This window comes from Dipteris shenzhenensis, chromosome 25, assembly GCF_047967505.1.
Source record: "Dipteris shenzhenensis isolate YYH24624 ecotype China chromosome 25, Dip_SZ_1.0, whole genome shotgun sequence".
NCBI classification, from domain to species: domain Eukaryota; kingdom Viridiplantae; phylum Streptophyta; class Polypodiopsida; order Gleicheniales; family Dipteridaceae; genus Dipteris; species Dipteris shenzhenensis.
In genome coordinates, this window is record NC_141620.1 from 4,965,165 (window position 1) to 4,988,532 (window position 23,368).

General features: G+C 42.0%; 1 protein-coding gene and 1 pseudogene across 2 annotated transcripts; both read right to left on the reverse strand.

Moving 5' to 3' along the window:
* Positions 1–5,741: 5,741 nt before the first annotated feature.
* On the reverse strand, positions 5,742–6,882 carry LOC147885344 (uncharacterized). 2 transcript variants are annotated; one of them, XM_087396878.1, is made up of 3 exons: positions 6,479–6,882; positions 6,148–6,361; positions 5,742–5,955 (listed from the first exon to the last, which is right to left on the reverse strand). In XM_087396878.1, exons 1-3 carry the CDS (start codon positions 6,493–6,495, stop codon positions 5,869–5,871), a joined length of 318 nt encoding a protein of 105 aa, XP_087253004.1. In that variant the 5' UTR covers positions 6,496–6,882; the 3' UTR covers positions 5,742–5,868. The 2 variants fall into 2 exon arrangements, with proteins under 2 accessions (XP_087253004.1, XP_087253003.1); XM_087396877.1 differs by having other exon boundaries at positions 6,148–6,364.
* The window catches only part of LOC147885345 (uncharacterized), a 52,106-nt pseudogene continuing 35,233 nt past the window's right edge, over positions 6,496–23,368 (reverse strand).

Below are 23,368 nucleotides of genomic sequence, written 5' to 3' on the forward strand. Positions count from 1 at the left end.
CCCTGAGTTTGCATGCTCCCTAATAGGCCTATGTAGATTTTAGTCTCCATGTGTGTAATGCTCCGCACCTTGCTTTTAAAAAGAAAAGCTACCCCCAAAACAGCTGAACCAACATGGGGATGAACTGACCCCCTTGCTGGCCAAATTGTGCTTACATATAAATGAGGGACCATCCCCCTTGTTGTGTGTTCCAGGTGACCTGATTAACTGACTTCAATATCAGCCCAGCCAGCTCCCTTAACCACACACTTGTCTAGGGCTTGTACTAGGCCCAAAAATCAACCCAATGAGGATCTACTAGCCAATGCAGCACTCCCCTCCTTGGCCACTTTATTCCAGGCCCCTTTGAGCCCTGCTTGGTGGACTTGTTCTCTACCTCCCCACTAACCTATGGGGTTCTATAAAGCCGGGCCTCTGGCCCTTCATTCCATGCAAGGGCCTAGCCCCTTGGTCTGGCCACTTGGTGGCTTGGTTGGCTAGCTCCAACCAGCCCTACCAGCCCCATCCAATGGCCTACCCAGCTCCTACTTCCCCCACCATGTCTGCGCCATCTTTCTACCTCCATTAGCTCTGTACATGTTGCTCCACAGACACATATAGTAGCTGTGAGGTGTTGCCCATGTGACATCCCCCTCACTTTTCTCTTCTTTGGGTAGATGCTAGGTCTCCCTCCCCCATGCTCTCCTCATTTGGGCATGGGTATGCCATCAATTCACATCATGGGTTCATCCCATTGATATGGTAGTGCAATAAATGTTTTTGCTCATATGTTTTTTTGGGTCCATAATATGGCATAAAGGTAACTAAGTTTATCTGACAAAGTAGAGTGATTATAAATGTGAAAATGTACATATCTATGTTCTATGAATGGAAAAAGATCATAAGAAGGATAGGATTTTATTATGAATTCATATTGATGCAAATTTGGTGCATTAAGTGTGGCCTTCTCTTCAACCTTGGGCTAAATTTGATGACTTATAGAATTCTTTGTGCATCTTACATTTCAAAGCGCAATTAATCTTACAAAAAAAGAAAATTTACAAGAAAAAAGTATGTTGAGGTCTCATCTATCATGTGCATAGTTACTTCAGGTGATTGAAATAGCATTTAATCCAAAGAGGGACATGTGAAGCTTTTCAAAGGTCACTATTATAAATGTGTAAGACTTAGTCAAAGTAGAGCTTGAAAAGCTTTATGTCAAGAATGCTCGCCTTGACAAACAAGCCGTTGGTGGTGGCATCTAAGATCACTAGCCACATATGTGGTGGTGACGATTAAGATTCCAACGGGTTGGCAGTTAATTACCAGCCACCGAAGTGGATGTTGATTTTTTTAAACTAGTTTTGAACCTTGCTCTACACGGGTATTCAATGGAGAAAGATACACCCCCCTGACCTCAACATCACCATTGCCAAAGCTTGTGTATATCTCCCTCCTTCACAATTGCTTGCATCCCAAGAAGCAAGAAGCACATGTAGCACGTGATTAAATAATCTTGCTTTTATTTTTGGTGGAGACACTAGGTAAGCTCGAGGTCATGGAGGGAAGGAAAAATAACGTGAAGCTTGAACCTTGGATGGTTGAGGTAATGCAAGGGGAGACAACATAGAGGCTTGTGGTCAAGGGGGAGAGCTGGCTTACTGGAACATGCATATGTCAATTTAAAGATGAAAGTGAGTGAGAAGGTAAAATGTGAGAGATCAAACGTTGAAGAGATCTGACTCTTGCTGATGAAGAGGAGATAGAGCCATGATGGCTATCTTGTCAAAAAATAGCAGGGATTGTTTAATTCTTGGTGGTTTGAGGATGATATGAAGTATAGGTAGAGAGAAGCTATGCTCATGTGGTTTGAGAGAAGGGACATCTAAGGGTGATGAAATAAATAGTGATGGGGCCATGAAAAGTGCTACTCCTTGGAGACAATGACGGAGACGTGATTGGTGAGTGCAAGCTTGCTCAAGCGGACATTTGATGGTAATATAGAAACGGGAAAAGAAGAATGTCATCTCACAAAGATAGATGCCTAATTTTCCTATACATATGTACCTTGAAGAGTAGTTTGACCATGAAACTCGGGGGGGTCATAAGATGCCTATATCACGTGCATTCAAGGCCTCTTTTATAAAACCTTGTGTAACCACTTTCTGGTAATTATTATTACCCCTATGTAGATTTTCATGAAATTATAAAATCCCTTTTTGTAAATGTATGATTTTGAGGACGACTTTAAGAATATCATTTTGTTAGAGACAAGTGAAAAACACACTTCAATCATATAGGCAGTGCTATGCTACCTTTGCTAAAAAACCGATCTCAAAATGATGGTGGGGTATCGGCAGTTGTCTGCCTTATAGCCACTTGCTTGGGGCTGTTATGGGCTTGGGCCCCTGGCAGCATGCCACATGGCCAAGAGATTACAAAGAGGCCTGTTTGGGCTAGTCAAAGCCAACCAAATAGGGCCACTAGGAGCCAACTAGGTCGACCCCCATAGACTAGCAAAGTCAGCTCGTTTGGGGCTGCCTGGGTTGGTCCATTTTGGGGCCCTTGGGCCCTATTAAAGTTGGGCTCACTCATTCCATCCATTTGAAGAGAAAATTGGGAGTAGATTGGAGAAGAAAAGGGATAGGTTACACGACCAATACATCCATGCTGGAATTCATTTTTGGGTAGGGCACCTAACCAAAACACATAAGACAGCCCACAAAAAATAACTCTTGGCTCTAGAAATCCCAATCATCCTCAATGAAACTAGCTTCCTCTTGGATAGCTCTCCATCTTACACAACATTTAATGTTAATTTCTCATTTGAAAATTAATCTTCTCCATATGGTCATTCTATCCCCAAATCCCAGGAGCCCTTATACTAAAGCAAAATTTTTCAAGAGCCCTTATACCAAAGCAATATTTTTCAAGATGATTTCCCTTACCACAAGCTTACATGATTTATACTTTGATCCTTTGAAGCTTTTGTATTTAGTACCAACGGCTTGCTCAATATCAACTCTCCTTGTATCCTTCTCATATTGCACTAATAATACCTTGATTGTGCAAAAATCATTAATTATTACGCAAATATGGCCTTCACTATGACCACTGCGAAGGGAAGCCTTCCTTTGCATTCCTTTTCCTTCATCCACTGCCACCATTGCTGAAGTCCTTCATGACACTGTGCATGATTATGGAGTGTAGCTCATTTCTTATCGATTTCACTAAATTTCATGACGACGTGCAAGAACACTCTTTAAAGTGGTGACAAGATTAGCATATCCTTTAGGTATACTCTTAAGGAGCATTTCTATAGTATCATCATGACCTACATGTGAATGAAATGAAGCCAACTAATTCGTAATACTCTTCTCTTTTTTTAAAAGTTGCTAGAGATTCCCCGTACTTCATGTGAAACTCAAAAGAGTGATCTTTCGAGATAAATTTATATTTCATGAACTAGCACCAAACAGTTTATCAAGTTTGAACCATGCTTAAAAAGGTGACTCGAGATCAAAGATATAGTGGAAAATAGTTATTACTTAGATCAAGGGCAATAGTTGCATAGACCATTTCCTCTTTTGCCCTCTCTTTTGTACTATCTTATGCTGGTGCTTTTTCTTTAGATCTAGAATCCCCTTTCTGAGATACTCTCAAAGAGCTTGCTTCACTTGATTTAAATAAACCCCATAAATCCTTCCTTCACTTCATTTAATCAAACCCCATAGATCCTTTCTCATTAAATGGAATTTTATTTTCATTTGTCAAGTGTGAAATCCTTGTTCATTAGGCTTTTCAATGTGCATATTTGAGGACATTTGGAAAGGTCTTACCACTTAATATTTAGGATACAAGGGAAGTGTCTATTCCCATACAAGTCCATCCATAAAGATGCATATTGGCAATCAAGAAAATTGAAAAATCACATCTTTCTGGCTCTCTCATAGTAATATGGTTTAGTCTTAATGCTTTTAGTGAGCTTATAGAATTTGAGTCTTCCTTTTTATGCTCAAGTGCTTTGCATTTCAAGAGTAACTTGAGGAAGGATTTGTGTAAGTAATAGTTTAAAAAAATGCGCAATGCTTCTCAGTAACTGGGCTTACACTTAGGTTACAATTGCTCAAAGGTATGATAGGGCAACAATTAATCCTAAGGAAGTTGAATAGACTATCAACAACATGAATAATATAGCATCTCTCTAGCAAGTAGAGACCTCAATGGAAGTAAGAATTTTTGGAAGGCAAGCTATGTGGGAACTATAAAATAGTGTTCATAGCCTACAGTATCTAGGAGACACTTTGCATAGATAAATCTTAGCTTGTGCAATAGCATAACATGAATCATAGAAGTTGAAAAATCATTGTAATAGCAAAGGAAAGTTGGGACACATGTTAGAATTAGTAATGAATCCAACCAACCAAGTGACATGTTTATGGGTCATATCCATGTCATGGAAATTTGTAGATAGCAAGAGATTAATAAGAGCAGCTCTAAGAAGAAAGGCAGTAGCTCATAAAATAGTAATAGAAGTTTAGCTCCTAAAAGAAAGGCAGTACCTCATAAAATAGTAATGGAAGTTAAAATGTAGCCCAAAACTTGTATACCTCCTCTCATAAGCTGGGAAACACCTCCAACTGAATTTTTGTCTACAATTGAGCTTTACATGAGCACACAATAGGGTGAATATATGCAATCTTAGACTAGATTGAGCTGAATAACAATTTGTGGATGAAGCAGTAGTTGTTGCAGATAGCCTCCTAGCTCAAGAACAACATATATGAGCTACATGAAGTATAATGGTTGCTAAATGAAGAGGGGTAGTAGCTTAAGGTTTAATTATGAGGTGAAACAAAATCTAGAAGAGTGGCATTGCAAGCTATAACCTTACTATGATACCATGTGTTGGATATAGCTATATTGAAGGTAGGAGAACATGGCAAGAGTAGTAGGCAACAATGAGGTGCATTTTATTCATGTGAAAGGTATATTAGGGAAGGCTCTTAAATAAGCTAAGAAAGTCTTCATACATCATATATGTGATCACGGAAACATCAACGAAATCCCTTGATTCTCTCAATCATGATATGTGGAAACTCATGCCTACAATTACAAAAAAAAGGGACTAACCTGTAAGAGAGCCCTTGGGCTGACGACATGTAAGGATGAGGTGAATAAAAATGAGTAAAATAGGGGTAAAATATTGGATAGTGGAGGGATGACTTTCCTATTTCTTTATTCAATGGCCACTTGCTTTGGTGTTCTGGTTTATAAGACAATTGTTCGTGTGTGATCATCTTAGACAGTCCAAAGCAATTCCTTCAAGCCGTCCCCTTTGGATAAAACTATTACTTAATCGTAATGCCGTGAATTAGCTAGCGAGAGGATGTTGAAGGTAAAGTGAGACACCATGCAAACCGGGAGGGAACTCCTAAAGAATTCGAGGCTAGTTGAGACAGTCTGTCACACCTCTTGCAAGCTTTGTTTATAGATCAATAAAGGGATGGAGTGTGGTTTTCATAACTCGTATGGTTGCACTACGAAGTAACAACACAAACTTCTCTATCAGAGTACTTTGTTGACAATCTCCAGGGAGGCCTCTTTAAATGATTGATGAAAAGACCTTTATATATCACAAGACATTATAGCATGCCAACGATACCTTGATGTACTCCATTATGGGATTGAAATGTACAACCTAGCAGAGATTAAGAACATAGCATTTCTCCAGCGCTTGTTTTTCAAAGAGCACAACAGTATCAAACAAAGGGCACCTACCTGTTATGTTGACAAACTCACCTAACAAATAGATCTGAGCTGAAGATCTAATACAGCAGAAATTTTGGAAACTGGAAAGTTTCCCAATGTGCAGAATCTATCTGTAACTCACTTGTTCGGTATTAGCAGCTTCTCTCCAGCAACAATAAGATCTCCAGACAGACCATTTGCAGCTTTCAAAGCCTCAATTGAAACCTGCAACATTCAGCAAGGTTGCTCAGAATCCTCTGACGAAGGTATAAGGCGAAATTCAACAAAGGGTTTCCGACCCAAGTGACTGTTGCTTTTTCCTAACTTCTAAAGTCCATGTCAAGATGGTTTGAAAAGACTCGCTACATTTTCGAAACCTGGCTGACGCCCAAAAACCTATCGCCCTAGGCATGTTACCTCGTATTTTCGAGAGATGGCATAAAGGGTGTCTCCCTTAATAATGGCGTTACCCTGGATCGCCCGCATCTTCCTAGACGGTCTATTTCCCTTGTTCTTGCCCTCGTTAAAGAACGAACTGGCCTTCTGAACAACTGCTGAGCCCAAATCTTCCGCTTTCTGCTCGTACTCTGTAACCTTTACCTTCCACTGAAGACTTGATTTCATCCGTTTTCTCCTTTTACCCATTGCACACATCGTGACTCGTAAGCTTCCAAGAACTGAAAAGCAAACAATGCGACAAACTGGTTTAACGGAAACCCAATCATCGGATTTCGAAAGGGGTACAAACCTCGGAGCCAAGATCATTTACAGCGCTTCCAAAGTTCTCCCCATTGTCCGAATGGGACCCCTCCGCTCGTCCACGAATTCAACGTTTTCCTTCCTGTTAGCGAAGGAGCTGTAAACGCTCCAAGCAATGCCTGTTGCCACAACGGCACCGGCGGCTTTGGCAATCAGGCAATCCTTATTCTTACCGCCCTTCTCATTTGCTCCGCTGTTAGGTCCAACACTTTTTCCTGAGGACATCCTGACAGTCACCAAGTTCTGCGTTGACGATGCGTATACAGAAGTTCGTGCAGGATGTCAAGGGGATGCAAGATATACACATGCAAAAGCTATTGTACAAAGATCAAATCGAATAGAAAGTTGAGGCATCAAAAGAGGGGGACCTGGTACCGATGAAATGATGAATATGACAAGCTTAACAGCAGTTTCTAGTTTTCTAAGAGCTCCACTTGGCTGCTACATAGATTTTCCCACGTGGCCTGGCATATGACGTGGAGCCCTTCACACTTGTCGCACTTCGCTTAAACTTCCTCATGATGCCCACCACGTGTAGCTTATGATGTACTCTTTTCCCACAACGAGTAACTTGACCCGTCGACGACGGGCTAGAGACCGGGTCTCAAAGTTGAGATCATAGATTGCCTTTAATAAAATTAAATAGTTCATTTATAAATCTCAAACTTTGAGGAATTTAAAGAAAATTTGCGAAAAAAATATACATACATACCAACATGCGCGCGCACACAAATTTTCAAGAATTTTCAATTGCCTTTCATTAAACCCTCTCTCTCTCTCTCTCTCTATCCTACCCCCTATTTCTATTCTCTCCTCTCTCTATATATATACATTGGTCAAACAGAGGAGAGAAAACACATCATGGCAAAGTCAAAAGGCATTGTAAGCATATTTGTGAGGTGATTGAGAAGGAAACTTTAGGTCCTATGGACACACCTTGGGAGATGTGTTTCCGATCCTTTGGACATGGGTGTGGTTGACCTCTAATCCTCTCTCTCTCTCTCTCTCTCTCTCTCTCTCTCTCTCTCTCTCTCTCTCTCTCAATATACAAATACTATATATATACATATAAATGTAAATATAATTTTGAAAGTAAAATATATAAATATATATGTATATATATAGTTGTTTATATATATACATATTTTTTAAAGTACAAATAAATAAGTAAATATATAGATATTAAAATTTTGAATCAAATATTAATTTATACATTTTTTATAATCTCTCTCTCTCTCTCTCTCTCTCTCTCTCTCTCTCTCTCTCTCTCTCTCTCTCTCTCTCCTCTCGCTCTCTCTCTCCTCTGTGCTCCCTCTCCTCTCCCCTCTCCCTCCCCTTCCTCCCTCTTCTCTCCCGCTCCCTCTCCCTCCCCTTCCTCTCCCTTTTAGGAATTATATATCTATCTATTATATAAATAATATTATATAATATATACAAAGATATACATATATTTTTACTATATATGTAATATAATATATAAATATTATATATTATAATAAATATAGATTATATTGTATTCTCTCTCTCTCTCTCTCTCTCTCTCTCTCTCTCTCTCTCTCTCTCTCTCCCCCCCTCTCCTCTCTCTCGCTCTTCTCTCTACTCTCTTTATTATAATATTATAATTATAATATATGTAATATATAAAATATATACTATATTATATAATGTATAATGTATAATTCATATAATATTATAACATATATAGTCTAGAAATATATACATATATATATATCCCTCTCTGCTTACTCTCTCTCTACCCCTCTCTCTCTCTCTCTCTCTCTCTCTCTCTCTCTCTCTCTCTCTCTCTCTCTCTCTCCCCACATATAGGGTTCTTCTATTTCTTTGTACTTGAGTTCTTTTTGGCTTACACAACTAAGAAGAGGCATAGGCACGAGTGGAAACATTAGCTTATGCAATATTCATATTTACACATTCCACCCTACAAATATTTATGCTTGCAAGGTGTTGAAGCATCAAAAGACACCCGTGGATATGCAAGTAAAAGCCATGGAGGAAGCCACATGCTTGGGACATGTTCAATACTACCCGGTCATCAGTCAAGCTGTTGGTTTCGTGTCAAATGATAATCCAATGATTTTATTTTCATATTAGAATGGAAATCTTTTGGATATATGGTTGACGTATCTTAGACATGACAAGAAGAGGCAATTTTTTGCAGGACACCAAGGCAATGAGAAAATGCCCATAGGAGCTCCATGTGTTTGTGAGCATGTTTTTGATATTTTAAGTGCATTTGTACACACTATCCACTACATGCACCAACACAATGCTATGCATAATGATTTTTATGTGCAAAATATTATGCTAACTTTCTCTAAGTCAACCTAGTATACTTTGGCATTTGTGATTGGTGGATGTTCACATTGACAAGAATTAAAAAGCATTTTATCCACCATAGAAGAGTAATAGTCCCACTAGAGTGCATGCATGCCATTTGAGATTTATTTATCCCACTAGTATTGTGTAAGCATGCCATTCGAGATTTTTCCACATGGACCAGAGTGTTTTTGTGGAGACCCCCCACCTTTTTTAGTTGAACAAGATGGGCACACAATGCCATACCACATTTTGAAGATGATGGACATATGTCTAGCACCTATTTATATTGGTCCCGTGCAAGCTCTATTAAGTAGGGTATGATGAGAACCAAGCAACTATCCTACCACATTTGTTTTTTGTAGTATTTTTTATCTTGCACCAAGATGTAGACTACAACTCAGTCCCAGCCAAGGACTTAGACCTGTACATGATTGAATAATGTGAAATATTGTACAATGGACACCTTTGTATATTTTCAATCCATGATGATTAGTTTCCCCAAAAAAAAAAATCAAGTACTTGTGGGATTGTATCAATGAAACTACTTGAAGATTAAATTGTTAACCAATGTGTTTACTTTTTAAAGTCTTTATTCATACTACATCATGAGTTCCACACTTTACATGATGAGTCCCATTCTATTACTGGATCATAAGATTTTATATGATTAATCTTGTATCTCTTGAAAATATTTATTCGTAACACATTTTAAGCTCAATGTTTTACATGATGAGTCCCATGCTATTGATGGACCACATGATTTAATGTGATTAATCTTGCCTCTCTTAAACGTCTTAGACACATTGTTAATGACTTTTTGGTTTTTTTTTACACGATCTTTTTAGGATTATAAAATGTGCATAAAGAAGGACAACATTTTTATGGATGAAGCCCCCTAAGACATTCCAACAAGTTTTGCACCTCAAGAGACCAATTTGGCTGAGCAATTGAATCATGCTAAGGCATAGGTGATCTTGAGTGAGCAAAGAGAGCTACTAGGAAAGGAGATTTCAGGCATGTTTGCTACTACAGGTCCCATATGACATGATGACAAGGGACCAACTAGTCTTCGACAAGTGACTGAGATTTGCCCATCAGACTTGTAAGAAACATGTTATTTCTTCAATCAAAGAATGCAAGGAACAAGAACTCACAACTAAAGCTTGTAGGCTTGAGACACAAAATGTTAACTCATATCCTACTCCAATGGTTCATAGAGTTGGAAGGAAATATGCTGAATAATCAACAAATTTCCATATCTTCATTCAATAGGTGTACTTCCATAATATATTATAGTAGAGTGTTGATTGGACGAACAAACATCACCTATCAGGAACTAGAAGGGGACATCTGCATAAGTGCAAGAGAGCAAGGACTAAGAATCGAGAGCCAGTGTCTCAAAGGCCTAACGTGCTAACTCCACAAGCACATAGTGATTTGGTTGACCTAGCCACATCCGCCCTACCCCTCGGTCAATAGGGTGTTATCGCATAAGAATTGCAGGCTTGAATTGCATCCCAAGTAGAAGAGATTGAAGCTCTACAAGTGCACAATCAAAGGATAGAGGATGAGCTCACCCAATACAAAACCATGTTTGGGGAAATAGACATAGATGAGATGTTTGACCCATTCAATTTTACAAAATTGACTAATTTAAATAGGCAAGATGCACCATGAAGCACGGGACTACAAACATGGGACCTAGTTCTTCACCTTTTTGAGGTGAAAAACATCTTGAAAAAAATTATAGTGTGATATTTACTTTCTTATTGTAGACATATGTTAATCTTATGCAATTTTGTAAACATAATCTTGAAATACACCGACTCCTTTCCAAGTGCTGTGAAGATAGTGGGAGAGAGGGAAGGAGTCTCACTTGAGGCTTTCTCACAAGCACAATGGGGGAATACACACAAAGGTGGAGGTTGAAAACAGTTTTCCTCTTCTTAGTTGTGTAAGCCAAAAAGAACTCAAGTACAAAAAAATAGAAGAACCCTATATGTGGGTCTCAAACCAAACTCAACTAACTAAGGTGGCATACTAACTGAGCCACGAACTAGTGTAGATAAGGATAGCTGTCATCCAGCTATTATTCGTGGGCGGTGTGCCGACCACATCTCCAGCTAACAAGTCGGTGACATAAATACACAACGGTCACCCTGGCATATCGCGAGTGGAGCTCGATATCTCAACACTCCCCCTCGAGCTCAATTACAATTCCTGCACACCAAGCAGGTCTCTGAACTTGTGCAGCTTCTTTGTGCCTAATGCTTTCGTGAATATGTCAGCTACCTGATCCTATGTGCTGACATAAACTAGATCAATAAGACCTAGTAAAACCTTCTCCCGCACATAGTGATAATGCACCTCAATGTGCTTTGTTCTAGCATGAAAGACTGGGTTCTTTGCCAAGTGTATGCTGCTCATGTTGTCACAATAAATGACAACTGACCCATCTGTAGACTGATGCATATCATAGAGTAGCTTATGCAACCAAGCTACCTCACATGCAGCCATTGTTGCACCCCTGTACTCAGCCTCTGTGCTCGACAAGAGAACTGTAGGCTGTTTCTTGCTACTCCAAGTGACTGCAGCACTCCCAAAAGAGAACACATATCCACTGGTAGATCGTCTATCAGAAATACTACCAGCCCAATCAGCATCAGTGTATCCATGCAACTGTATCTAAACCCCAGCCTCATAAAATAGTCCATACTGCAATGTGGACTTCACATACCTGAGTATGCGTCTAGCCGCATCCAAATGCGATTTCCTCGGAGCCTGCATAAACTGACTTACCAACCCAACAGCATAGCCCAGGCCTGGTAATAGTCATGTAAATCAAACTTCCTACTATGTGTCTGTACATAGTAGGGTCTTCCAGAAGCTCACCTGCATCTGCGCTCAGCTTCACATTTTGCTCCAAAGGAACTGAAATAGGCTTACAGCCTGTCATCCCATATTTGGACAGCATGTCTAGTCCATACTGCCTCTGCAAGAGCTGTATCCCACTTGGTGATCTAATCACCTCAATGCCCAAGAAATAACGCAGCTCTCCCAAATCCTTCATCTCAAACTTCTGCCTCAATAGCATTTTCACATGAAGGATATCTTCATCACTATCACCTGTGATGATCAAATCATCAACATAAATGACAAGCAGCATAATCCCTTTCTCTGTTTTTTTCACATAGAGTGAGAAATCTGCCTTGGAAATCTGAAAGCCAATAGTGACAAGATATTGTCCTATCTTGTCAAACCATGCTCTAGGTGCTTGCTTCAAGCCATACAAGGCTTTCTTCAACCTGCAAAAAAACTCAGGATGAATAGCATGAACATAACCTGCTGGCTGCTCCATAAAGACCTCTTCTTGCAAATCACCATGCAAGAAGGCATTCTTTACATCCATCTGATGTAAAGACCATCCCTTTGATGCAAGCAATGGCTGCTCTTACGGTTGCCATCCTTGCAACCGGGATGAAAGTTTCTTCATAATCAATGCCATATGTCTGTGCATACCCCTTGACAACTAATCTTGCCTTGTATCTATTCACAAAACCATCTGCATTGTGCTTGATCTTATAAACCCACTTACAGCCAATTGCATTCTTGTCTTTAGGCAAAGGCACCAATTCCCATGTAGCATTTGCATCCAAGGCATCCATTTCTTCATCCATGGCTTTCCCCCATTTTTCATTTCCCATGGCTTGCTCAAAAGAAGTGGGTTCTGGTTCCTGTTTCACTTTGACCATATAGGCATAGTGAATGGCTGTAAATCCATCATATTTCAACCTATCCACAGGATACCTAACCCTGGTAGACCTGCGCAAAGTAGGCTCACTTCCAGGTGCTCTCAAAACATCCCTGGTTTTCCTTACTCCAGGTGTAACAACAGAAGGAATACCCAACTCATCATCAATGCTCTGCTCTGAGCCACTGGATTCACCATCCACATAAGAGTGACCTGCATTCACATCAAACATGGGCTGATCTACCTTCTCTTTTCCTTTTTGTGATACCTGCGTACCACTATCTGCATTTCTTTGAAGAGATTCTCCTGATCTCAATCTACCTGTCCATGGCAAGATATGTGAACCACTGCTAGAGGACACTATAGGTCCACTGATATTTTGTGATTGCTGCTATGAATTTTGTGCAGCATTACCATTTTGTGCATCTACATCAATCATCACATTTACTGGTTTATACCAGCTGCTCATCTCATCAAAAACAACATCTCTGCTCACTGTGAACTTACATGTAGAAGGGTTATAGCATCTATACCCTTTCTGCTGCAGAGAATAACCAATAAAGATGCACTTCTCAGCCTTTAGATCCAACTTGGACCTCAACTCATCTGGCACATGAACATAGGCAATGCATCCAAAAATTTTCAAATGAGAAATGTCTGGTTTCCTACCAGTATACATCTCCTCTGGCGTCATGCCATGTATTGCTGCAGTGGGAGTCCTGTTCATTATATAAACTGCTGTAGCAACTGCTTCAGCCCAATAATAATCTGGTAGATCTTTTTCATTTAGCATACCCCGAGATACCTCTCCAATATGCCTATTTTTCCTTTCTGCAATTCCATTTTGCTGTGGGGTATGACTGCATGAATATTGCTGCTTTATACCATGATCCTGCAAGAACCTTGCAAACTCATTTGAGAGGTACTCTCCCCCTCCATTTGACCTTAGGCATTTTATTTGCAGGCCTGTTTCTTTTTCAACCATAGCTTTAAAAGCTTTGAAGTGCCCAAACACTTCACTTTTCTTTTTCATAAAATACACCCAAAGTTTTCTGCTGAAGTCATCAATAAATGTGACAAAATAGTGACAGCCTCCAATAGATGCAGCTTTAGTAGTCCACACATTAGAGTGGATTAATTCCAATGGCTTTTTACTCTCTTGAACATGCATAGGAAAAGGTTTCCTTGCCTGTTTCCCAAATTGACAGGCTTCACAAACCTTGTGCATTTCTGCAACCTTGAATTTAGGCAATCCTGCAACAATATTTTGGGCCTGCATTGATTTAAGTCGCTGTACATTAACATGACCAATGCGTTTATGCCAGATATCCATATTTGCAACTACACCGGTCCCATGTGCAAACATTGCTGCACTCAATTCAGGCATGTCCGCATCCAGCGTAAACATCCTACCCTTCTTCTTTCCTTTTGCTATCAAGCAACCATTATTTTTCATATCCTCAACAAAGCATCCATGAGGATTGAATCTGACCTGCAAGCCCTGCTCAACCATTTGACCAACAGAAACTAGGTTCTTGGTGATGTTCGGGACATGAAATACATCAGACAAGTATTTCTTTTTCCCATCCTGCATAGACAAAGGAATTTTGCCAATCTGCACAATAGGATGTGCAGTATCATCACCAGTCCCCACAAATCTTGGTTTTTCCATTTTCCTTGCATCCTGCATCCATTCAGCATGACCTGTCATGTGGTTTGATGCACCTGAGTCAACATACCACACATCATTTCGTTCTTCTGCACTTGTCATAGAATTGGTCATATGCTGCACCATAAATAGATGCTCATTTCTGTCATCACCTTGCCTACTAGAAGATGCATAATTGCCTTGCTGCAATTTTTCATTCATAATGTCATTCTGCTTTTTATAACAGTCCTTAGCCATATGCCCCATTTTACCACAATAGTAGCATTCAACATTGCTGTTTGCATTTTGGCCTCTCTGCCATCCACCACGACCTCTTTGGCTCCCCCTGCCTCTAGAGTTACCACGTCCTCCTGCATAGGACTGGTTTTCTTGCATTTGCTGCATATTTTGATTTCTACCACGGCCTGCAGATCGGCCTCCTCTACCTCTGCCTCTACCTCTGCCAGCATTTGAGTAGAAGACAGTTTCTTTTGAAGTTCCTGTTGAAGAAGATGCACCACAATTTCTTTGCTCTTCAGAAATTAGTAGAGCAATCAACTCCTCAAAATCAAGAAATTTTTCACGGATGGCAATGGATGTCCGGAACTATGCATAATCCTTTCCTAGACCATTCAAGGTCACAGAAACTAAATCGTCATCATCCACTGGTGACCCAATGGAAGCGAGTGCATCGGCAATTTTCTTCACCTTCATGTGGTAGTCATTGATGCTCATATTTTCTCTCTTGAGCTGCATTTTCCTGGCTTGCGTATTTGTGCTGTACATTTTTGCCAAAGTATCCCATGCCTCCTTTGGCATACTTGCATCCTGAATATGCACAATCATGGAGTCTGAAATACTGATAGACAGCCAGTACATAACTTTCTTGGCTCTCTCATGCCATCCTTTGAATGCCTGCATTTCCTATTGATTGGGAACATTAGGAAGAACAGGTTCTTCTTCATTTCCTGTAATGAACTCCCAATAGCCTTTTCCCATCAAGAAATTCGTCATTCTAAACTTCCATGCCTGGAAGTTGTTCTTGTCAAGCTTTTCAGTGGCAATCTGTGAAAGAGAATCAGATGCCATTACAAAACACTGCAAAATATTCTGTCACTACAAAAAACACAGCTTTTGCCTCACACGGGCAGATCTGCAAAACTGACGAAAGTGGTATTTCACCACACAGTCACTTCCTAGTGACGATTTTGCATCAACAGGCAACAAGCATGAATCTGCAACTCCCAGTGTCTCTGCGCACAGGCATACGATGCAATTTCTATGGCAACTTTTCACCAACCTGCAGAATAGTGGTCGCACAGCAAAAACAGGGCCTTCTTCTGAGTGCCTGCAGAGAACTCCCGCCTCCAAAACGGGCCCCAAAATGACCTCGAATCAGAAAAATAAAGTCACTGAGGGCTTTCCCCTTACCCGCAGCATATAATGCCCTCTCGCCACACCATGAAGGGCGTCTCAATCTGAGACAGTGCACTCTTGCACTTCCGGCTGTGCTACCTGCAGAGATTTGCTCCCAAACTCAAAAAAGGAAAGCAACACTGGTCCTCTTACCAGGACACTGCGAACTTCGTTTGCTTTCTTAAGCTCCTTACCACGACCAAGGCTCTGATACCATGAGAAGATAGTGGGAGAGAGGGAAGGAGTCTCACTTGAGGCTTTCTCACAAGCACAATGGGGGAATACACACAAAAAAGAGGGCAAGAAAAAGACCAGCATAAGTCTTTTCATTAAAAGCAAGGAGGAGATAATGGGATGCAGGTTTATGCAAATAGGTGTAGAATGGCTAAGAATGGTTTACCCTTTTTAATTGTTTAGAGCTACACAGATGCATTAATAGTATATGTCTTTAGACGTACACACCACATAGGAAGCATGACACCTACCATGACATACACTTTGATCACAGCCTCTTACCGGCCTACTCTGGACACCTAAACAGACTCCTAACCTACATCGATCACATACCACTCATCTCCTCTCTCTCGCTCTTCTCTCTACTTTCTTTATTATATATACATATATCTCTCCTCTCTCTATCTCTATCTCTATCTCTCTCGATCTTGCACTCTCTGAGGCCCTCTCTCTCTCTCTCTCTCTCTTTCTCTCTCTCTCTCTCTCTCTCTCTCTCTCTCTCTCTCTCCTCTCCTCCCCCTCTCTCTCTCTCTCTCTCTCTCTCTCTCTCTCTCTCTCTCTCTCTCTCTCTCTCTCCCCCCTTCTCCTCTTTCTTTCTATACTCTCCTCTCTCCTCTCTCCTCTCGCGCTCTCTCTCCTCTCTCGCATCATGTCGTGTATCATCTCGCGGGCCGAGCATCACGGCCCTGCACCATGTCGCACATCATCGGTCTCCATGCGCCATGTGGCACATCATCGGTCTCCATGCACCATGTGACACGTCATCATGGCCCTGCACCATGTGGCAGTGGAACGAGGTTCGAGTGGCAGTGGACAGTGGGTCGGGGCCCGAGACCTACACATTTAATTAGTAGATTGCTACTGCTCTACCATGCACCAATGACCATGTCACCATTGATGGTGGGTGCCACATCATGCTGCGTAGTCTGTTGGGCATTGCGTCGCCATGTGTACTCTCGACGCTCTGTCCTCTGCTCTCTTTTGTGCCACATGTCATCCTCCCACCCTAGATCAATGGTGGGTAAGCTCGAATGCTTCTAAAGTGCTCCTTGTGTCGATTGCTAAGCTAGCGAACACGCCTGTCCTTCAAAAATATGGCATGCCAACGTCCCGACTTCGGAACCTCTACATTTATTGGCTCGCACTTTCTATTCGAGGACTGACTCCCGCTCATGTGCCAGGCCCACATCATAGCCACATGTCACAATCTAACGGCATACACGTGGTGGCAGGCAACCCATCATCTGGCCCACAACTTTTGACACGTCATCGTGCATGGCGGTAGTCTTCATTAGCTGTCGAGGAGCTGGAGTCCAGCTCTGCAATCTGCCAGCCATATCAGCATGTCGATCTGGACCTTGATAGAGCAGATTGGACATGTGGCCCTGCTCAGTAGAGACAATCTAACGTGGCGCAGTAGTCTACATCCAATCTGCTTTTTCCCGTGTCATCCCCATGTGTGTCAGTTGCGCGCGACATCCCCAAAAGCTCAAATTTCTTCTTCTTGCCACGTGTGCCGCTGCTCCATTACTCCAGAGTTACTCCAACTAACTGATCCGCATGCCTCCGACCATATGGACGCCTCTAGTTCAGCCACCTCAGTCGCACCCCGCACTCAGTCTCTGCCTTGTGCTGTCTGCGTTGTGCCATGTGGAATTTTTGCCGCGCCACTGCCCCCTTCTCCCTCTCTTTCTCTGGCCACATGGCCGCCTCTCCCTCCACTCGCCAGGCCTCTCCATCTATCCCCAAGCCTCATCACAGCTGCTCTCTCTCCTCGAGCCTCTCCTCTGAACCTACGCGATGCAACCCCCTTTCCCCCAATGGTGTAGATGGATCCACCCCTCTCCACTCCTTCCGAACCTCTACAATTCCTGCATCGGACCTCCTGCGAGCCTCCCTCCTCTCACGTACGAGATTAGTTTTCGTAAGGAATATAAGAGAAGAGAAGATACCAAGGTCAAATGGTGAGTGGTTCAGCACATTTGGAAACATAGGAACTCAATAGTGTTTCAATCAAGCTTGCGATCGACTTCCTTAAAATTTTTCAGTTGGACATATTCGGTATGTTGGCATAACAAGTCTGTAGGTTTCGGGTTGCCTTCGAAGATTTAAAGTATGTAATCTAGCATGTACTTTATTTGTATTTCTTTTTTTCTTTAATTAGATAAAGTTCAGATCTGATGCTGCCCTCTTTAATGCTGATCTTCAAGACCATGTGCAAAGATGCTTTAAGATGGACAGCACTACCCCCTTTGAAATCCCTGCTGAATTTACCAGCAAGCCCCCTTTGGCTCATGTTGCCTATGGCTAGTGGGTGTCAAAGGACAGGCCTTTGTCGGAGCTGGCGCTCTACTCCAGTGCTCTAAGTTGCCCCCCAGGTTGTTTTTGGGCAGATCCCTTATAGCTCTACAACTCTCCTTTCGAACTCCTCTTGGAGGTGGTTGTTCTCTCAGCCTTCTGGATCATTTTTTTGGAGGCACTTCGTGGTTCTTTAAAGCTTTTTCTGTCCCTCTTGAAGTAGCCCACAATTGGCCTTTGGCTAGCTATTTTTTTGGTTTTTTGAGGGCTTCTTGGCAATGGTTTTAAGAGGATTGGTGCCTTCATACCCCCTGCTTGGAACTCCCCTTTTTCTTAGCCAACCTTTGGGGGTCCTTCGCGAGGGCCTTTTCCTCTCTTAGCCTTCCCCCTTTTCTTCCTTCCTCTTGTAGCACAACATTATGTTTTCTTCTAAAGAACGAATCTTGGTGGTGACTATTGATCTGGCTAGAGTGGCTCACATGGAAGCACCCTCAACTCCATTAAGGCACTTCTCTCTCCAGACGATAAACATCAAATGAAGAAAGCCATACAGTCACTTCAGAACATGGCATTGGTAGGCAGGATAAATGGCCTCACACCAACCAGGAGACAAGTTTGTGATTATATCTAGCATTGGACGGGGACCACGTTTTGGAGGTTACCATCTATGGTAGAAGGATATTCCTTCTACATTTGAGCTCCCCCAACACTACCAAGCCTCTTGTGGAATGAAGCCCGCTTCTACTGGGCCCGTATCTAGTTTACCTCATCCTTCGATACTATGGATTCACGGTTGATGATATGGATGTGACACATCATATGCGTCACTTCCCAGTGATGCTCCAATTTCCAAGGCTCCCCAAGGAGTACATACCCATCCTCCAGTCCATTGATGGGGTCTTTGGCATGTTGGTGGAGCCACCCCTCAGATGGCAGTGATAGTGGTAGTAGATGATGGAGTCCCCAAACTCAAGTTGATTGTGGGGACTCTATTGGATGAGATCTTCTTGGAGACTTTGGATGGTGGCAAGCTCAGACAGCACATATAGATCTCATATCTACTAGGGCAATTCTTATGGTGCAGGCAGATGGGACACTTGGCTGTAGGAGAGGTCAAGGCAGGGGCCCCCCTTAGTCATGCCCTCAGCAAAGGACCAACATGGGATAGGTCAGAGGATGGAGTCCCACACACCCTGAGTAGAACCTTGTGGAGGGATTTGAAGTGGAAGAAGCCCAGTAAAAATGACTTGAAGCAACACCAATAACACACTAGGCAGTTAGTGGAGGAGGACAGGGGAGACAACTGCCCAATCTTAGGGGAAGTCAATACCCCCCTAGCTTTAGGGGAAGTAGGTAGACGATGCCCCAGAGGACCCCCCCGTCTGTAGGAGGACGGGACTTCCTCCAAAGCTCAACCAGTTCCACAGGTGACAATGGGACCCAGGATAAAGGAGCTGACCCGACAGCAAGACCAAGGGGGTTCAATAGCCTCGATGGTCCAATGGCTACTTCCCCCGCTCCTCAAATGACATTGATAACACCCTCTCTAGTCCTTTTGACCCCTCCGTAGCCCACCCCCTTCTTCTTCTCTCCTCCCCCCCTTCCCCTTTCAGTTGTTGTCACCCTCACCACTTGCCTCCCATTGTCAGTTCCCCCCATCCCCCCTTCTCTTGCTTCACTCACCAACTTCCCTAGCTCAGGTTTGACCTTCTCCATCAAGAACTCAGAGTAGATGGAGTGCTAGCTTCTTGTAAGGGGGTGCACCTCTTACAATCCACTTCCCATTCTGTTTAAAAAATTCTTGCATGCAATTATAGTGCACTTGGCTCCTTGTCAGACACTTCCAAATAATGTCCACATAAGAGGTAATTAGCCATGTCTACATCAAATAAATAAATATATAAATAAAACTATGTCTGCATGGTGCACCTCCAATACACCTGAGGAGTTCACTAACTAGTATGTAAGGTAGCATGTGATTTCAACAAAAGAGGTTTTATTTTATTGTAGAGTTACAAAAAATATACATACATAAGGGATATACGGAATGCAGGGTTGGCAGCTTCTTCCTCTTCTTCTTGTCTCCCCCTTGCCCTGAACCTTAAGCCTCCGAGCAAGAGCACAGCAAAGCCCCCCCCTCTTCTCAGGCAGTGGCTTCTTCATCACAGCATCAGTCTTCCACCCATCTATAGGGCATGGCCTCTTTGTAGAAGGCCTAATTAGGAGACACCTCATCTAAGATTCTAGGCCTAAAGCCTTGCCTTGGGCAACTATGATTGTTGAATAGGTCCACTTTTCCTTTCCCATTGACTCTTGGTTCATTGGAGGTTCCTTCAATGATTGAGAGTATGGAGAGGACAAGCAGGGTGCAATGTACTCCTTCTTGGAGATGCTAGCAAGTGGCAGATATGGGTTTATGCAACTTGGCTGGCTGCTCACCATGTTGTATTGCTCTTGTTGAGAGCTCCAGAATGAGCTACAAAAGTTTTGTTCAACCATACAAACTATACTTATTACTTTGCACACTTTTGGAAGGCCTATACTATTCCAAGAGAAGACAATCATATAGTTGAGACAAAGAAGTGTAGAGAGCAACGTCATTTGCTAAAACTACACACTATATGGCGATATCTTTGGTTTTAAAGAAGCTATCAAAGTTAGTACACAACATGACCAAAATTAACTAGGCTGTTTCCATGCTAATTGGGCTATATATATATTAACTTGTACATCTCATTGACTCACATAGGTGGTAAGGGCTCTACTCTAGCTAATGTGCAAAACATTAATGGACAAAGAGAAAGCTTGGATCAGCAATACCCAAGATCTTCATGCACTAGGTAGCTATTATACTCCTAGGACTACATGAAACATAGCTAAAAGTAGGGCAAAATATATGCTATAATAGATTACTAAAAGTTGGTAAATACATCAACAAGGGAATATTGCCTCAATACACCCTCAAAAGTAGTAGAGAGACTATTGGAGAGTGGACAACTCATTGATGAAGCTTGGCACAATGAGGATTGGTCAGAGGAGTAATGAGGAGCTACAATTCTAGGCTTTGCAGCAATGCCGACATCTCCAAGCATGAGAGCGGGCTCTGAGCTGTGACTTGGCCTCCATTGATCATTTCAGAGAGCATGACACTGGGGTCACAATGGCTAGCAGATAGGTATGAGTGCACGCAGATGGACCTCTAGGACACAGAGTTACGTTGGGCAGCAAAGCTCTCCTGTCACTCCTCTAGATCTCGGTGGGTGTAGTAGGGGGACAAGGATGACTAGGTAGTTTTTTCAGAGTGCAAGATCCAGATCACCAGGGACATAGCTACAGAGAGTGAGAGGCTAGGATGGCTACATACATTTGGATCTCTAGGAGATTCTAAGGATGACCACCAAGTTTTGCAGTGGTCTGTTGTTCCAGGCAGAGGAGCAGTCCCCACATGTGATCACTGCCAAGGAGACTATCTGGGAGCACATTCCTTTGGTGGTGCCATAGAGCATGAGCAGGTAGTTAGAGACTAAGTTGCATTAATTCGGGCATTTTTTTTTAAATAAAAAAAAACACTCAAATATGCAATTTTTTGCGATTTAAAACATTTCAAACATTTTTGGATATTTTATTCGTATGAATAACCTATTCGTACAAATAAACCCCTATTCATACGAATAAAGTTGTTTGTATGAATAGGTCAGTTTATTCGTACGAATATACATAGTATAAACTTAAAGTCACTGCCATTTTTGGTATTCATACAAATACATCCACCTCTATCATTTGCCACCTCAACCACTTGCTTGCCAGCCCTGCCACCTCTTGCTTGCCTACCTGCTACCTCCTGCTTACTTCCATACCTACGAGCTCTCATCATAGGTACCTTACTACACCCTTGCTTGTGTTACAGTCTTTCATTAGTAATTAATGTTTATTTTATTTTTTTAAGGACTGGCACTCATCTCTCTTAGGACAGTTGTGTGTTGCAATCTTTTTACATTGTTTAATATTTATTTTGTATTGTATTTAAGTGTATAGATAGGCTGACACTCATCTCTCTTGCGAGAGTTGTGTGTTGCAGTCTTAGTTTGTATAAAAATGTTTGTTTGTAGGAACTCTTAGGTTGGCACTCATCTCTCTTAAGAGAGTTGTGTGTTGCAGTCCAAGCTTAGTGATGCTTTCATAGATGCTTATTCTGACACTCATCTCTCCCTTGAGAGTTGTGTGTTATAGTCTAAGTTTAGAGATGTTTTTAAGCACTTAGTCTGGCACTCAACTGTCCCTTGATGAATGTCGATCAGGACATCATTGAGATAGCTTTCCAAAGTGGTGAAAGCGGTGTACAAAATTTGGTGAGGACAATTGCAAAGCATGAGAAGTTCCTCCTCTTGGTCCACATCTCCCACCACATGCACGATCACATTTCACATCTTTTGTGCCTCCATTTGTGCCTCCTACCTCATGCGCAAACCAATTTCCATCTCCCGCATACTCACCTACACCACAAATGCACAATCTATTTGCATAAGCAGATACATTCCCATCTCCTTCATTCTTGCCTACACAAGCACCATGCACATCACATGGCTTACGTGATCATGTAGCAATGCCAAGACCCATGCAGCCCATACTACTTCAGCAACGAGACATTCGATTCATGCCTAGTGCAGTTGTGGGCACAAGCACGAAAGGAACAGTCAACATGTGCAATATTCTTGTTGCTCCCTTTGATTCACATAAGATTTATGCATGTGAGGTGTTGAGGGTTTCTGTGCCAACTAATGCATTAAAGGCTAGGGCATTGGAAGAAGCCACATGCTTGGGCGATGTCGTACATCTAGGCATCATCCAAGCAATAGGTCTAGTCCATGACGATAACCCAATGATACTATTTCTGTTCTGGAATGGAAATCATCTGGAAAGATGGCTAACCTACCTCGGACATAACAAAAAGCGACCATCTCCAGTGTTTCACAGATATGATGCAGAAGTGCCTGCTAGAGCTCCATGGGTTCATCAGCATGTATTTGATATTTTAAGTGAACTAGTTTACACTATTCATTACATGCACTAACACAATGTCCTGCATAATGATTTGCATGCGCAAAACATTATGCTACACTTCTTGGAGTCATCCGAGGAGGTGCATCTGGGCATTTGTGATTGGGGAATGATGACCCCATGCAGCACTAGAA

Excerpts from the sequence above, each read along its gene's own strand:
- LOC147885344 (XM_087396877.1), bottom strand. Across the intron at positions 5,956-6,147 it reads CCATCTCTCGAAAATACGAG|GTTTCAATTGAGGCTTTGAA; the intron begins GTAACATGCCTA and ends TGAATGTTGCAG.